General features: G+C 43.5%; 1 protein-coding gene across 2 annotated transcripts in view; it reads right to left on the reverse strand.

Annotated features, from left to right (window-relative positions):
- Positions 1-931: 931 nt before the first annotated feature.
- The window catches only part of LOC132457132 (protein YIPF7-like), a 41,738-nt gene continuing 27,227 nt past the window's right edge, over positions 932-15,442 (reverse strand). For both annotated transcript variants that reach the window (XM_060051181.1, XM_060051182.1), the window contains 2 exons: positions 2,490-2,671; positions 932-1,887 (listed from right to left, as the gene is read on the reverse strand). In XM_060051181.1, coding sequence (XP_059907164.1) covers positions 1,725-1,887; positions 2,490-2,671 — 345 coding nt within the window. In that variant the 3' untranslated portion in view covers positions 932-1,724. The remainder of the gene's footprint in view (positions 1,888-2,489; positions 2,672-15,442) is intronic.

Consider the following 15,442-nt stretch of genomic DNA (forward strand, 5'->3'; position numbering starts at 1 on the left):
TGTGATAAAGGACACATAAAACAATTATTTACATTAAAATGTACAGATGTATGAATATAGAAATCATAAAGGTGAAAGCTCTTAATTACTGCAAGAGAAAACTAAAAACAGAAAATGAACTTACTTAGCATTATTTCTTTTTCCATTTCATGGTAGGCATACTATTTATTAAAATAAATATTTTGTTTGTATTTAGAGTAAGAATTTAAAACTATCCGTTGAACATCTGTTTTGATAGGATTACGTTTTACAACTCGTTGACGACCCTTCCCCATGCACTTCTACGCTAGCCATGTGCATTTGTTTTCAAAGAAGCCGGTGTAAGTACCATATCGGCTCGGGTTCCAGATGGGCTCGGGGTCCGTCGTCTGCTGATTACGTCACACAATACGTTATCTACAGCAATAAGGTTTTTTATGGCTTAAATTAAAGAGCCTGTAATGATCTTTCATTTTGAACATAGACCATTCCCAACCTATCTGTATGGATAGTTTTCTTCTAAAAACAAAACATCCCTCGGAATCATCTTGGCTGTTAAAATAAGCCGTCCGTGTTGCCAGATTGGGCACATTTTCAGCCTGATTTGGCTACTTTGAATCAAGTTAGGCTGGAAAAACGGGACATAAACCCAATCTGGCAACACAAACCGAAACTAGACATAGACCTACTCGCGCTCACACATGTGCTCGCTGTTGCCTCGTGGTTGCTATGACTACAGCCAGAGCTACAGCACAAAACAGCCAATCACAACTGTCCGACGTACAGCCAATCACAATGTACGCCCATTCAAGCGTACAGCCAATGATATTGTGTAACGTAATCAGCAGACGACGGACCCCGAGCCGATCTGGAAGCCGAGCCGATATGGTACTTACACCGGCGAATGCGTGGAGCCATGTCCGAAGTAGATGTTCATAAAGTGTAGACAAGGTTATACATTTTTTAAATGGTGTATTTGTATTGCAATAAACATAGATCCATCCTTTCTTATAGTTGACGGGGAGAATTTTTATCCTAGATTATAATTGTTTTATCTTTGGTTGAACAGAACAATCAGTGTAAGAGTGTTGGCCAACATAATACATAACGATAGCACCGACAGTCGCCTCTTGGGTCCCTTATCAGTTGATTGATCCATGATGAATGCAACAATTGCCGCAAGTGGCTGTTTATATCTAGCCGGTGCCATGTTTGGGGGTGTGTCTGTGCCGTAAAGCGAAACTACAATCTGACTACATTTTCGAGGCGTGATTGGATACTTCCGCTGCGTCACATCCGGATTGTGTCGGTCCGAACAGAGCAAGTGGCATATTCGCTTTTTCCTAGGAGAAGCGACAAGGGGCAATGAAACACCCACCAAACGACCCAGGAATGGTTGTAGAACCATCAGAATAACTCTCAACCTGCATAATTAATGTAATTTTGGCTAAAAATGTTGCATTGTGGGCCTTTGAATTATATTCTAGTTCAGCCAAGTAAGTTTCTGAATCAATCTTGCTTTGAAAAAATAATGACGAAATACTAAACTCTTTTTAAACAAGCAAAATAATGACAGCTCCTGAGCATTCAGGGACAGAAAATACAAACGTTTTTTACTGTAATTGCATGTTAAAGAAATGAATAAGGACATCGTCAAATAACAAAACAACACTTTCCACAAAGTGATCTGCTAGAACACTTTGTTATGATGTTACTGGGTTAAGCCTTTACTAGAAACTTAACATCTAAAAGACAGTAAGCAGTGCGAAAACCCCATAAAGCAGAGCACAAGGGTAAGCTACCAGTAGCTGTTGATCTTCCATGGCCAGCGTTGAGATAAAGATCTTGGAAGCAGACATACTGCACCATCCAACAACCAACAACGCTAAAAGAGTCCCCAGGTAGCCTCTGGAAGAAAGGTAAAGACAACAGGAAGGAAATTCATTCAATAAAAAGTATTTAATAAATACTCGAGGAAATGTCAGCCTTAAAAATTACACACCTTACGGAAGTGATTTTGAATTCTCGAGAATAAAGTTGTCTTTATAAGGATGGGGCATTGTCAATGCTAAGAAATACACTGATCTTGATCTTTTATTCTGTGTTTCATTATTGTTACAACCTGTTTGAAATGTGTGACTCCGTTCACAATTGTCCTGTCAGATGCAGACCACACATCATCTATACCTTTAAGCATGAATGTGCTTCCATTATGCTATACTGCCACAAGTAGGATAATCACTACTAATAAAGCTACGTTAAACCAGCAATAGGCAAGTTTTGCTTGCCCCACACGTTTGATTCAATTTAGTTTTAATTGAGTCCCGTGGTTCTCATTTTCTCATATCTTCTCAACTACTGGCCATTGCTATAGATTTGATTGCATGACCACTATGAGACTCAATCGAAAACGAAGTGGGATGAGCCTGATACAATTCTGAGAAAGTAGAATGAATAAACTGAGACAACTCACTATTTGAATGTCGTGTGCACAAGATGTTTATACTCACTGTAAAGAGACAAAGACTGCAAATGCGGAGAGGACCACCATGGGCAGCAGACAGTAGCCCAGTATGCTGGCCACACAGCCACAGGACACGGCCAGGGAGCTCATCATGTTGAGCAGCAGGTACACCCCCAGACAGGACATGGCACTGATTCCATAGATGTAGCCAAAGTGAACTTTGCCTGCCTGAGCATTGGTAGAAATGTTGTTTGTGGCATGTTTTCCTAGCAGGTTCAATTTGTGCTTCACAAAAACAACATTTAAAAAGAACACAAGAAGACAAGATCATTATGTCTCTTATTAAACAAAGAAATGACAACCAAAACGACAGAATAGGTTGTTTGAATAGGTGGTCCAAAACGACACATATGAATGTTTTAGACCCCTACCAACTGTTCTAGAAACAAATATACTTCACGTAAAGCAAGGCTCTGTCTGCCAAAACAGCGGGAAAAAACAATATTTAAGAAAAAATATATCTGCTTTCAAATGCGTTTTGATAAAATTTCTAGAGATAACTGCATTTTATTTTCGTAATCTTCAGTAATCAGTGAATGTATATGATATAAATTACATTGTATAGGATATAGTTTGTCAGTTTATGCAACGTTTTCTATCGCTGCCATGGTGATTCATATAGACGCTGCTATCCCTGAAACCACACAGCTTGCATGTTGTTCGAATCATTGTCTTTGCAATATGTAACACTACGGCCTTACAAATTCATTTTTTTTGCTTGGGAAATTTCCTTTCCCAATGAGGTGACCCAGAAATAATTGGAGGAAAGGTGGTTTCGAATTCAGAAAATGCGTAGGAAAGGTGCTTTGATGCAAACTTTAACCCACTTTTAGCATAGGTTACTCCTGAGCATTCTTTACGAAAGGAAAGGAGGTATTTGTCACCGATATGCTTTAAGGCGGCAATATTTAAAGCAACAGGCCACCAACCACGTTTACTATGGGAGATCCCAATTCACCCCAATTCACCCTCAAATCTATCTAATTTTATATTATTATATAATAATAATAATATATAATATTAGATAATATATGGGTATCTATATAGTATAATATCTAATATCACGGCCAAAAGCTATGTGCGCTGTGCGGAGCGTGAGTCCGGCGGGAGTCCGGCAGCTCCACTCCGGGAGTCTGGCGGGGGAGCTCTGGCGGCGTAACAAATTGGACATAATTTCAAATGTTTTTTGCCTGCCTTTCAATTTATTAATTGCATTTATGTTTCAAAAACTTTTAAAATGGTGTAACGGATTAAATACAATGTGAATGTAAATAATGTTGAATCCTGAATCATTGGGTGAAGACTCTTTGCGATATTTCTATATAGTGTTGCATTCTGGGTATCCTGCAGCAGGAAAGCCGATATCTGCTGCAGGTAGGTTGAGTAAAGAAAAGATATGCATGAAAAGCTATTAAAAAGTCAAGTAAGCATTGTTTTGTACAAGTTAGCTATCTCTAGACGTTTTTTTAATATATATGGCTTCATACAAATCACATTCTGGTGATATTGCGCACAGTATTGTTTCTTTTATTAGATTTTCTATTTTCGTTTGCACGTTTGCATGGTTGCCGTGCAATTCGTTATAAGGTATTTATTTTGTCTAGGCGGACCAGACTCATGCTTATAACCTGTCTCTGTATATTTTATGATCCATTGTGCAGGTAACCAATTAGTTGTATCAGTTGAATATCTCCGCCAGGGCCGATGACACTCAACTCTTCATCACCACCAAAACCATCACTCCAGCTATTCTCTCCACCCTCACCAACTGCCTCACCGACATAAAAACCTGGATGAACCACAACTTCCTCAAACTCAACAGCAATAAAACTGAAATTATAATCTTTGGCCCAAAATCCACACTCCCCACCTCCCAGAACTACTCACTCTGCATTGATGGTCACTCTGTCACTCCCTCCGCCCTGGTCAGAAACCTTGGCATCTACATGGACCCTGCACTCTCCTTCAAGTCACACATAAACCACGTCACTAAAATATCCTTCTTCCACCTCCGGAACATAGCACGCCTTCGACCCACTCTCTCCTTCTCAGCTGCTGAAACACTAATTCATGCCTTCATCACCTCCAGACTCGACTACTGCAATAGCATCCTGTATGGTCTCCCCTCCACTGTTCTTCAAAAACTGCAATATGTTCAAAACTCCGCTGCTAGACTGCTCACCCACACTCCCTCCAGAGAACACATCACGCCCGTCCTACGTGAACTTCATTGGCTTCCAGTAAAACAACGCATACATTTCAAGATCCTCCTCACCACCTACAAAGCCCTAAACAACCTTGCCCCCTCATACCTGACAGATCTCCTCCAACGCCCCATTGAACCACACCGAACACGCTCCATTGTTGCCAACACCCTCATCCCCATCATCAGGACCAAATACCGCACCATAGGGGACAGAGCCTTTGCCATCGCCGCCCCTACCCTCTGGAACTCCATCCCCCTGGCCATCCGTAACTCTGATTCACTGCAGTCTTTCAAAAGTCATCTCAAAACACATCTCTTCAACATCACTAACAACACCTGACAAAAAATGTCCACCCTCTCTCTTTCTCACTGTCCTATCTTTCTCTGTATTGTTGTTTTTGGAGTATTTGTATGCATGTATGTACTGTACTGTTCATTTGTATCCTTTTTGTTTGGTGTTTTTTGTAAAGCGTCTTTGGGTACCGAGAAAAGCGCTATATAAAACCTATGTATTATTATTATTATTATTAGGGCTGCGCCTTGTCACCAATCCTGTTTGTGATATACATGGACAGGATATCGAGGCGTAGTCGTGGTGGGGAGGGGTTGCAGTTCGGTGGTCTGAGGATCTCGTCACTGCTTTTTGCAGATGATGTGGTCCTCATTGGATCATCGGCCTGTGACCTTCAGCCCTCACTGGATCGGCTGGCGGCCGAGTGTGAAGCGGCTGGGATGAGGATCAGCACCGCTAAATCTGAGGCCATGACTCTTAGCAGTAAACCGGTGGATTGGTTACTCCGGGTAGGAAATGAGTCCTTAGCTCAAGTGAAGGAGTTCAAGTACCTCGGGGTCTTGTTCGCGAGTGGGGGTACTATGGAGCGTGAGATTGGCCGGAGAATCGGAGCAGCGGGGGCGGTATTGCGTTCGCTGTACCGCACCGTTGTTGCGAAAAGAGAGCTGAGCCGCAAGGCAAAGCTCTCGATCTACCGCTCGATCTTCGTTCCTACCCTCACCTATGGTCATGAGGGTTGGGTGATGACCGAAAGGATGAGATCGCGGGTACAAGCGGCCGAGATGAGTTTTCTCAGAAGGGTGGCTGGCGTCTCCCTTAGGGATAGGGTGAGAAGCTCAGCCATCCGTGAGGAACTCGGATTAGAGCCGCTGCTCCTTTACTTAGAAAGGAGTCAGCTGAGGTGGTTCGGGCATCTGGCAAGGATGCCCACTGGGCGCCTCCCTTGGGAGGTGTTTCAGGCACGTCCAGTGGGGAGGAGACCTCGGGGAAGACCCAGGACTAGGTGGAGAGATTATATCTCAACACTGGCCTGGGAACGCCTCGCCTAGATGAGGAGATGAGTTGAATATCTCGTTTACGTTTATAAATTACACGCCTGGCGCTGCTAGCATTAAGGGTCAATCCTGATTCAGCCCTTAACCCAAAATCTAAACCCTACGCTACGCTGTTGCGCGTCCACGAGCATAGAGTTGTCCCATTAGTCGTTTTATTGAGGGCTAAGGGGGAGGGCTAACCTCCCCTTGAAGTTAAGATTTTTGCAATGCTTGCAATGCTACAGTTGTGAGAAAAATGGAAAATCAGGAAAAACCTAGGCAAGATGGCGTGCGAAAAAGATGCAACAGGATCGAAAACAACAAATGTAAGTGTTTTCTATGTTGCGTTTTCTACATATTCCCATATCCCATTTCCCACCTTTGATGGCATTATCATTATTCTGTTAAATGTAGACATTTTCGTTATAACATGGATAGCAAGTATAACCACAAAATCGCTAATATGCGCTAATTGCTAGTTAGCGAACATGCTATAGCGATCTTTACAACATGGATGATGGTGTATGCCAGTAGGCTACTGGACATATTCCCATTTACCAACAACAATGATATCCATATGTTCCATGTTCTAGGGACTCCAGGTTGAAGATAATTCCTTACCAAGTAATGCAATAGTTAGTTTTAAAAATGCATATTAGCCTCGAGAATGGTGGATCAATGTGAAGTCGATTTTTACAAACCAGTGTTTTATTTCATTTATTTTGGTAGAAATATCTATCTATCTATCTATCTGTTTGTTTATTTATTTATTATACATAACATGTGGCCATATCACCCAGTTCTGCCATATAATTCCTTCTCATTTGTTATTTTTTCTTTCAGAAGATCATTGAGGCCGCTGCCACCACAGAGCCCATCTCTCCATCTCAAGCACCTCCTCTGCATTGGTTGCCCTAAGCTTTCATTCCAAGACATTCAAACTAAACAGACAAATTCCAGAGACAGATATTGTATCAAAAGATCAAATAAATATTATAAAAATAAAGATCAAAACCCCCTCAACGACTACTAATGATGTGCTGTAACTGGGTCTTGAAGGGTTGTCATTCCATTGCGTAGTGTTGAGGGGTAGGGTTAAGGTGTAGGGAAGGGATAGGTTTAAGGGTTTGGGTTAAGGACAGTATTGAGACCAAGGCCCTGTCAACAAGAGCGAAAACTATCTTTTCCCCAATGTTTTCCTTTGCTGCGTTTCTGGAATATCTCCTTAAAGACGGACTCATTGTGTAAACAAATCGAGCTGTAGCAACACTGTAATACATATTCAAGGCCTCTGTGTGGCGCTGGTTCTCCACAAAAAAAAGAAGAAGACGTCGGCGCATCAAGCCTGCGCGCTGTATACAAATATACAGTCGAGGAGGAGAAAGCAGTTGATAAACCTTGTAGATTGAGCCGATTTTTTTTTATGTGGGTTCATAATTAAATTTACCAAGGGGCCGTATTTAAAGCTACAAAAAAAATAGACGTTTGCGTATCAATGGGGTATTCCACAAAGCCGGTTTTATCACATAACCGGGTAAGTTGACCCAGGGTTTGCGGTAACTCTAGGTTTTCCGTTCCAAAATGAATACGGTATGTTAGTTACTATAGAAACATATGCTCTAAATCAAACCTGGTCGGAGCAGGTTTTGCGCAGGTTAAGTTTGGAACAAGTTTGAAACCCGCGTTCACTGCAGATTTCATGTTTTCACAATGGCATGCCCTTTTGATGAGAGGCCTGTTGATATCGGAGCGCAAATTATACGTGCATCTTGGCATATCGGATGACTTTTTGCTGGAGAGATATAGATTCTCGCGCAAATCTTTAATCTATTTAAATAGCCTTCTCCAACCTTACATAGCCAACACTACCAATCGAGGACCTGGCCTCAGTTCACTCCACAGGGCTCCAGACTAACTTTTTCCTTGGGTGCACTGGTGCGCCTACATTTTTTATTTATGGTGCACCCAAGTTTTGAGTTGTTGAGGGGGGGGGGGGGGGGGGGGGGGGGGGTTGGACCGTGCCTGCCTTGCGCTGAGTTGTTGAGGGGGGGGGGGGCAACCCGGGCAGCTGCACCGGTTGCACCGTCGATATTTAAATGCCGAATCTGTATCTCTCATAAAGAATATCGTCAGACAATGCCAAGGGGGGGGGGGGGGGGGGTTGGACCGTGCCTGCCTTGCGCTGAGTTGTTGAGGGGGGGGGGGCAACCCGGGCAGCTTCACCGGTTGCACCGTCGATATTTACGCCATTGATTAATAATATCTTGACCATTAAATAAATGCCTTAAATAAATGCCGAATCTGTATCTCTCATAAATAATATCGTCAGACAATGCCAAGGGATCGGTTCTGTCCCGAAAAACCCTCTGTCTCCGGAGAGACGCCTGTACGATAAGTGCGTCGAGGTCCATGGGAACACCCACAAATGGTGACGCCATTATCGGAGGAGGGGCTAGGAAGCTGCGCACGCCGCAATATAAGTAGCCGATCTCCGGGTAGACTCGCTGAAAAGCTGCTCCCGACCAGGTTTGTTTGCGAGCGTAAGTCACCATGGTGATACAGCGACGCTTAAAGAGATCGACTTTCATGGTACAGCTAACCCAGGCTTTCAGCTCAACATACCTCGCTAACCCTCTAATCGAGCTTCGTAGTACAGGCCCCTGGATTGGGCTTCGCGGGTTTGTTTCCCGGCGTTTCTATTGTTACCGGTCTTGCGTGTTCCAACGGTTTATTAGGTGTCTAATAAATCGCTGTCTAATCAATACTTCATTCACTGCCTCTTCCGTGGTTATTAGGCCTACAATATTATGAATAGACTGCTCTGTAAAAAAGTAAATAATAATAATTATACCAGATAAATTTTCAGTCGCACCGGTGCGCCCAAATAATATATTTGGTCGCACTACCCCGAATTCTAGGTGCATGTGCGCCCAAATTAGGCGCACTCTGGAGCCCTGCTCCAGACTATTTGCGTAGCCCTCCGTTTTTTGCAAATGGTAGTTTTATCTATAATGTTGGAGATGCTGAGCACATCTCAGTCCTTTCAGATGACCCATCCACGTCCGGACTAAGATTTTCATCAGCCTCCTATCATACAAAGAGCCAGAGTCGGCTCCAGAGCAGATCTACTGGAGGGGCATGGGTCGCCAGCGGGGGGGCACTGCCTTTTGTGAAATATTTTAACGCAAAAAAAGGGGGAGGGGTGTCGTGGATGCTAAACGCAAATAAATGGAGTTTAACCACCTCTGCTATGTCATAAATAGTTTATTCACATCAACAGTTTGTGAACCTCCAAAAAAACATTAAGTAGGCCCGGCACTGTTTATAAACCTAGAGAACAGCCTCCACAATAATCAAAAACACCCCTGACAACATATAAGCTTTAAGCCCAGTTCAGACCAAAGATTCACCCTGTAACGGCTTGCAACTCGCAACTCCTTGCGACGAGACGGGCTGCGACGTTCTAAAACTGGGCCGTTCACACTGGCTGCAACGCGCTGCAACGGGCTGCGACGCTAGGTGGTTTCCCTAGCAACTGTGAACGCTCTGGCACAGCTGAGAACCGCAACAGCATTATTTGCGTAGGTTAGGTTAGATTAGTTAGGTTTACAAAGTAAGGCCGTGACGTACAAGTTGTTCTGTGCTGTGATTGGCTGAAGAGAAATAGTTAAATTCCCGCGTTCTAAAACTGGACCTTGCGATTTCCACAGCATTAAGAAGACCCGTGTAATATAAGGGATAATGTATAGAACGCCGGTCATTATCTGGAAAATAAATAAAATAATGACCTGTGGTAGGAGGGGCATTAATGACCGCTAGGGGGGGCACGGCCCCCAAATACCCCCCCTTAGCGCCGACACTGCAAAGAGCAATATTGGGTGAGAACTATGCCGAGAGGCGCATACAACAGAAAGTATAAAATAGTCCTAACGGACTTGCATCCACTGCAGAATGTTCGATCGTAGCCGGCGGCTTCATTACAAGCACTAATCCATCTTGATCTGTGAAGTTGATGAATTGTCACTTTTAGGTTTTCTACCCAGTTACCAAAAAAAAAACATTTGGAACATATGTGCTGTGGCACACACACGGTTTGCATGTGTACCTTCGAAGGCAACCAATATCTAAAATACAAGAAAAACACAAAAACCTACATTCAACCAGTACCCTCACATGGCCCCTGACTCTCTGAGGAGGTACCTCCAGGTACCCCCTCCATGCCAGGGCGCCCTGAATTGATGTCTATTAACAGCTCCTCCACCGGGGTCAAGACAATTTGGGGATCCAGTCTGCCTGCTGTCGGCCTTTTCACGATTGGCTTAAAAAAAGGGCTTATTTAAATTTATACCAATACGATGGTGGGCAAAGCTTACCAGTTTGTATGTTTTTATACTTAATTTTTACTTGATCCGCTGACCGCTTGGGAGCCATCGGGGTACATCTTTTTTTAGAAGAAAAGAGTTATGTGGTAGGAACGTTAAGAATGCTTGACTGGGATATTTATAGATTCATGGCTCAAATATTAAGGATCATGCTTTTGACGTGTAACACACATTTACGCGGTCAGCGATCCGCTGCCAGGCTTTGGTTCTCCGGGTTGCAGAGGCTTTAGTGTTCCCTTTTCTTGTGATAATGTCCTTCTCCTATTCATAGCTCTCCAGGAGAACCTGGAGTTCCATTTCATTGAAATAAGCGGTCCGTTTCGCCATTTTGATCAGGGATTCCATGATCCATACATCACGTCTTTATAGGTTTGGCGTGGACGCGGACAACCCTGTGTTAACCAACCCCGAGTTGATTGAACTAATGCATAACCTGTGCGGTGGAACTGACAGCTCTGGTTTAGTTGGCACAGGGTCAATCAACCTAGAGTTCAGCGTTAACTCTGTGTTTGTTAAACCTCCGTTCGTGGAATACCCCACAGGCGTCCACACAAATCCTAACACGAAAACGCATAGGGACATTTTTATCTTATCCACCCTGCGACCTGGTTTAAAAAAAGTGTGTTTTCGGGCACCAAAAACGCCAAATCCGTCTGTACAGTCGGCCCAAACACACAAGTCGTATTGAGTTTTTCCCCAAAAATCGTTTCCATGTGGACGGGGCCTGAGCCTTCAGGGCGCATTCACACTATGCTCCGTCCGTCCGTCGATGGATCTCATTGACTTTGCATGGAACGCTCTCGAAATGCAGGTGGACCCTGCATTTTCATTTTGGGTCCGTCCGTTCTGTGGGCTCTCGCATCAAAAAGTTGAGCAGAGACGGATCAGTCTGCCAATCAGATCACGGTTTGGCAAATACACTGCACACGACTACTGGATCCATTTTGCAATAACAAGCAGGAAAGAGCAGGAAAATTCTGGCCGTTGTATTTTTTTCAAGAAATGTTGAATCAATAGGATTGTTTTGTCATCTGTTGTTTGTCATCTTTTGTATTTATATCCACACATCAGTTTTGTAGCGGGAAGTGATTTGATTGCCAGCAGGCTGCGTGTACAGTCCCCTATACGTCAGACACGCCCTCGGCCATCCATGGACGGATGCATGTAGTGTGACGCCGCATTCACACTACATGCGTCCATCAACGGATCGGGGCTTTCATGTTTTCCCGGGTTGTATTACAAAGGCAATTTCATTGGACAGGGTACTTGAGAATATTTCTCAACTTTTGATGCAGAACACAGAGCCGAAAGGACGAACGGACCCACAATGCATTTCGCGAGTGCCCCATGCAAAGTCATGGCCGATTTACTTTGTCAGAAATTATGGGATTAACTTCCCTATGCAACATGTCACATGACTTTAAAACTTGCGGGCGCTCCCTCCGTCTGCATTTCTGTGCATATGGTCTCAAATAAATGTGGACATAAGACAATCCCCTCAACATATCTAAACGTTGCCCTAGTTGGTTGGAATTATCACGTGGAATTTCCCACATGAGGAATTACATATTTCCTTTAAAAGAGACGTGCCCTCTCCCAAACTATGCTTGTTCAAACCACGAAAAGTGCACCTGATTCTGACATCACGTGGTGGGAACTTTACGTGTTTCTGACTAGTTCCGGCGGATTCTCAAGTCTCGTGCATGCATGCGCGCAAATGCAGACGATCTGAAACACGCCTACTGAGATCCGTCGACGGATGCAGTTAGTGTGAGGGCACATTCACACTACCTCCGTCCATCGACGGATGGGGGCTTTTTGACGCATCCATGTGTTTTCCCGGGTATTATTACAAAGGCGATTTCATAGGACAATGTATTTGCGTACATTTGCAAAGCGCGATGTGATTGGCCGACGGATCCATCGCTGTCTGAAAAGCTGAACATTTCTCAACCTTTGACGCACGGAGCCGAAAGGACGGACCCACAATGTACTTTGCGAGCGCTGTATACTGTCCAATGAAATCGCCTTTGTAATGCAACCCGGGAAAACACATGGATACTTCAAAAATCCCTCATCCGTCGATGACCCAAGTAGTGTGAACGAGGCAGGAATGCGCCCTCAATGCGGTGTCACTGTCTAGCCAGCAATGTCATTTTAGAGCTCGTAAGTCCGCTCCTTCCGGTAGAGCCCATTTTTATATACCTTGGTCCCAGTTTTTATATGCCTTGGTTTACACATATGTTGTTTGTGGATTTAAATGACAATTTTTCATGTCAAGAGTTTGATTGTTTAATGTGCAATTGTTCAGTTAAAGGCTGTAGAGAAAACACAATGAGAAAGACTGCACGTCTCGTATGTGACGACACGCTCCCTGCGAATGGCGTGGACTAGACTGACAATCTTCCCATCGGCATAATAGAAAATCTACACATGCCCCGACTTATAATGGTTTTCACCTCTTTCGATGCTGTTATCCTCCCCTTGGAAAAAAGCGGTGAAGTGGAGCAGCAAGGAGCTGTAGTTCACAAAGCGGCCTCACACTAAAGCTAACATTGTCAAACTTATTCGAATTTTTTTTTGTTTTCTTTGCATGAAAAATTATAATTTAAATCCACAGACAACATATGTGTAATGCAGGGTATATAAAGACTGGGAACAGAAAGAATGACTTTCTCTCCACTGAAACTCAATCATTTTTTACGATCTCATAGCTCCCATGGGGGTCTACCGGAAGGGGCGGACTTACGAGCTCTATAGAGCTTGTAAGTATGCCCTTTCCGGTAGACCCCTCATGGGACCTCTAGGCGAGGAAATTAGAATGGGAGTCAATGGAAAGAAATGTATTATTTTCTGATCCCAGTCATTAAATGCCTTGGATTACACATATGTTTTGTCTGGGTCCAAATAATAATAATGAAGTGGAGCAGAGAGATTGCCATGTCTGTACCAGAGTGGTGGGGACGTATATCATTCGAGTCGAGAGCAGCGAGGAGCTGTAGTTCACAAAGCGGCCTCACACAAACCCTAACATTATCAAACTTCCTCGCAAATTAATTTTGTTTTCTTTGCATGAAAAATTATAATTTAAATCCACAATCATGTGTGTTATCCAGGGAATCTAGAGACTGGGACCAGAAAATAATGACTTTCTCTCCATTGAACCCCATTCTAATTTTCCTAGCCCAGAGGTCCCATGGGGTTCTCCCGGAAGAGGCGGACTTACGAGCTCTATTGCATTCGGCGTGCAATACCGTTGGTCGCCACAGGAGTGGAGAGTTTAGCTGTTTATGAGCGCTGTTCAGCACGATTCCATTTGGACGATTAATACTTAAATGGATGTAGTATTTGCTATATGTCAGATTGACAAAGTAATTGTATATATTGTTTGTTTGGGCTTATTATTTATAAAACACACTTTAGTATCATGAAGCAGGAAAGCCAATATCTGCAGCAGGTGGACCAGAGCTTTATACCCTGTCTCTGTTTATTTGATGACCCATTGTACAGGCAATAAAACCCTCTGCCTCCATTACTGAGAGTGTCCCAGTCCATACCGCACAAGACAAACACAACGCAGGTTACAGTGGCATTCTTTTGTCATGATTATTATAAGAAAAAAAAAGAAGAAATGTATATTTATGTTATGCATTCGAATGCGGAAACTAACCTTAAATATCAGATTTGCATTGAGAATAAAACAAATGCCATCCATTTTGTCTTGGCAAAACAGAACCTTGATGTACAGTATGTTACGCATTGCTGTTCATTGATATGGGGGCTAAAATGAAAATTATCTCTGTGCACCGCTCCCCGGGGGAGAAAAACAGCTAGTCGAGAGCATTACCTCATTGCAAGCGAGGTGGAAAAAACTTTGGTCGTACAAAACAGCCTCTCGCACCCAACAGCCTCTCGCGAATTATGTTCTGCTCTCCCGCTCAAATTAAATGTAGGCACTATGGGGGAGGGAACCAAGGCAGGGCGGGCACTCCTGTGATTGGCCGTTTCTGAAGAGCTACGGTTAACGTTATGGACTATACAAAGACTAATATTGATGTTTAGCTACACTAACATATTTCTCAGAAAAATACTTGGATGAAATTTGACACAAGCCATAGTTTTCGTTCATGACAAATGCCTAAATTCAGCCAAGGGTTTCTTATCTGAAGGGACCTCTCCCCAGACGCCGTTGTCTTCTTCGTTTCAGCCATTGACTGTATAGTTCAGCAGACTTCCATGACTAAGGAGGGCTGTCAATCAAAGCTCGCTTTTTTAGAAACAGCCAATCACAGGAGAGCCCGCCCTGCCTTGGTTCCCTCCCCAGCAGTGCAAAATTTAAATTTGAGCGAGAGAGCAGTTTTTCCGAGAAGGGTCCAGCTGCAGGCTTGGGCGTTCCCGTCATGACACAAAAACGCCCATCGGGCGTTCCCGTCATGACACAAAAACGCCCATCAGGCGTTCCTGTTGCGTTTCATCGATCAATCAAGAAGAGGTGAGTGAGTTTCGCAAGGCTTGCTTTTTTGGCGGTTTTACCTCGTAGTAACTTTCCAGAAAAACGAAAGAGTTATGATGAGAGATTATGTCAGTAAGTATGATATTGTTTATTTGACAACATTGGCTGTGAAGTATTCTCATTTAAATCACTGATTTAGCTGTGGTATCGTTGTATTCGAATCCGATATAAATACTCGTGACAAGCATGGTTCGGTAGCAGCGAATGCTATGCTATCTCGTCCATAAACGTTGCATATACTATTCAGAAATCAGCAACGTTTAAGACGGTTTGTAGGTAGAGGGTAAAGTTTGCAGCGAAGGCTTTGCCGATTATTTTACTGTGAGGTTAACATTACCAAAGTACATTGTTAAGTTGGATGTTAAGGTGTCAGCTGGCAGCCTGGCATGGTAAGAGGCATGACATCGCGGCCACTCTGCTTCGTTGTGGTGACACACACATCTGATTAAACTGTGCATCGTAGGCTACTAGTACGTCTAACTAACTAGTATGTTTACATGCATGGCATATCA

Source organism: Gadus macrocephalus, chromosome 5 (assembly GCF_031168955.1).
Source record: "Gadus macrocephalus chromosome 5, ASM3116895v1".
NCBI lineage: Eukaryota > Metazoa > Chordata > Actinopteri > Gadiformes > Gadidae > Gadus > Gadus macrocephalus.